The sequence below is a fragment of the Bison bison genome, unplaced genomic scaffold, assembly GCF_000754665.1.
Source record: "Bison bison bison isolate TAMUID 2011002044 unplaced genomic scaffold, Bison_UMD1.0 scf7180017462789, whole genome shotgun sequence".
Classification (NCBI taxonomy): domain Eukaryota; kingdom Metazoa; phylum Chordata; class Mammalia; order Artiodactyla; family Bovidae; genus Bison; species Bison bison.
Window position 1 is genome coordinate 44,223 of NW_011372865.1, and position 2,854 is coordinate 47,076.

General features: G+C 35.9%; 1 protein-coding gene across 1 annotated transcript in view; it reads left to right on the forward strand.

Moving 5' to 3' along the window:
• The window catches only part of LOC104981505 (cyclin-dependent kinase-like 5), a gene marked incomplete at its 3' end in the record, with an annotated part of 41,310 nt that overhangs the window by 35,738 nt on the left and 2,718 nt on the right, over positions 1–2,854 (forward strand). The window contains exon 9 of the mRNA XM_010831009.1: positions 2,409–2,489. Within this exon, the coding sequence (XP_010829311.1) occupies positions 2,409–2,489 (81 nt within the window). The remainder of the gene's footprint in view (positions 1–2,408; positions 2,490–2,854) is intronic.

Below are 2,854 nucleotides of genomic sequence, written 5' to 3' on the forward strand. Positions count from 1 at the left end.
AACCACATCTTTTGTGGGAAGAGTCTTCTTTTATCATTTACTTGAGAATGTCTGAGATGTTCTCAGCTAAGCGTACAGGGTGTGTGAATGGTAGCTACTGTGAAACATGGACTCGCCAGTAACCAGTCCAGTGTGATTTGTATTTTGCTTCAGTGTATAGAGATTAGAAAATCACCAAGATGTTGCTCTAATAATATGCATTATTTTGAAAAAATAACAATTGCTATCCCATAATATAGGGCGTAGACTCTGGAGTTAGGCTGCTGGGGTTCAAAGCCAGACTCTACATTTACTATTTGAATGCCCTTGGGCAGTTTCTTGTGCCTGTCTTTCTTCATGTGTAAAATTATGATAGCAGAAGTACCACCTAATGGGGTTGTTATGAAGATTAGACATTATAGCTGCAGTTCATGGGGTCACATAGAGTTGTACATGACTGAACAACAACAAAATGCCCAGACCAGTGCCTGAAGCATAGTAAGTGTTCAGTAAAGAGGCACTCTTATTGTGTCACATTGGCCACGTAAATAAGAAAAAAAGGGAAGAAGAAACAAACTTCTGATTGACATATACTTTAAACTTGTATGCTTGAGTTTTGATTTGTCCGATTACCTCACACGAGAATGGTGTCTCTCATTCAAAAGACATAAATTAATTTTTTAAGAGTTTATGTGGTCATTTTAAAATCATATTTCTAATACCTTTTGACTTTGGGCATTAATTTTCTTATTGATGAAATGTTACTTTTGGCAAAAAAGGAGGAGGGGATATTTGGTAGCATAAGATAGACCTCATAAGCACAATATTAATTAAAATCTAGTATAGAGTCTTTTATCACAGTATGACAGGTGTCTCTCTCTGGGATAATATTTAATGCTCCAATAACATCCAGAGGAACCTCTGTACCTTCTTTAGGAAAGGCGCCCATGTTTAGAAAGAATGTGGGTTTGGATCACTGAGTGCAAATACTAGTTTTACTGCTTTTTAGTTATGTAACCTGCCTTGAACCATTTATTTCAGTTTTCTGATCATCACCTTCTTCATCTCTGAAATAAGTGGCGTAACAATTGCTGAAAAGCCTCGCATAGCATCACTTCCCTCAGAAATGTGTTTTAGGTTATTGCTTGTGTGTCTGTGTTAAGTTCATGTTATTCCTTCTATGTCCTCTATCTAGGAGGTGCTGTCCTACTTTTCTCTGTCCTCACATTTTTTCTGATCTTTCAAAAGCTAGTTCAGATGTTATCTATATATGGATTCTTCTACAGCTGCAAACCACCTTGGCCTCTCCTTTTGCTGAGCTTCAACTAGAATTTATGGCTACTCAGTTTTGCACTGATTGCTTTCTCAACAAGACTGAGGGTTGTTCACATGCAAGGTTTTGGTCTTACCCATATTTTGTATCTCCTGCCATACCTAACACTGTGACACTGTGTAGGGATGAAGTCTTAATACCTTGTTTGAATTTTTCTACATTACTACTCCTCTCATCCACTTATTTAGAATATTTAGAGATTTTCGGCTTTGAAATCTTCTTATATTGGTATAAAGGAAATACATATTAAAAGCAAACTAGTCCTCCCATTGGGAGGGAATACATGGCATTAGACTCTAATATTTTACCATCCACTTAGATATTGTGAAATGTGAGTTGGCAGAGGGAAGGACAGAGCATCTGAATAAACTTGACCCTTTCCCCTCATTTTATTTAAAAATGCATTTGTTAATTTAGGAGCCTGTTTGCCTTCTGTTCCAACTTACATAAAGTAAGAAATTTAAAACAAGTCATTCAAAGAGTATATTAAAAGCAATAATAGAACGTGTGTCTGAATTCATTATTTTTACTTCTGTAGCCTTTCAGGTACTAGCCTTTTCTTTTTAATTCTCTAATGTTCAGAAGTAAATTGTATGTTTTTGTGGAAAAGGTGCAAGAATTGCCATATAAGCAGACAAATTCTGTATGAATTGTATTATAATGGAATTATCTGTATAAGTAGGCAATACTGTATAAACTGAATAGTTTCAAATATTAATATTTTTATATTTTGTTTTATTTTATATGCTTCAGTGTTGTCTGATTAGATTTAAGTTTCACTTGTGAGTTTTCCTGTTATTTAACACCCAGTCCTTTTATGGCAACCCACTCTAGTACTCTTGCCTGGAAAATCCCATGGATGGAAGAGCCTGGTAGGCTACAGTCCGTGGGGTTGCAAAGAGTCCCACAGGACTGAGAGACTTCACCTATTAATCCCAAGCTCAATATATAGACACCAAAATTTATGTGAAATGAATTTAACTTTGGCACTAGGGCACTAGCTTCTGCTCCTCTGCTACCTTTCCCAGCACTCAAAGCACATGTACACACATACCCTTCCCCATGTGCTAATACTCCTGTCATGTTGTTGTTACAGTTTCCAGCTGTTAACCATCCTCAGTCATTGGAGAGAAGATACCTTGGAATCTTAAACAGCGTTTTACTTGACTTAATGAAGGTGGGACAAGTTGATGTGTTATCTGTACAAAATGTCTTTTGGTTTGTGATTTCTCTTGTGTCTATATGTGACCATAGCCTGCTTTTATGAATTAAATGTTTTGTTAACAGGTGTGTAGTATGTAGTGTAGTGGTGAATAGTAGAGGACTGTGTCCTCTGAAGAGGCGTGCAATTCATTTAAAATCACAACAGTATCTGGTATTATTACATTCTGTCTAGACAGGACTATGAGATAGCTAAATTAGATTGCTAAAATGGACAGAATAATAATCTAAATATAAATAAAATCATTAAAATTTTTTCATCATTTGAGCTATTCAGGCGTAATGTTTTGTTTTGTTTTCTTAGCTTCATTGGGTCTTAGT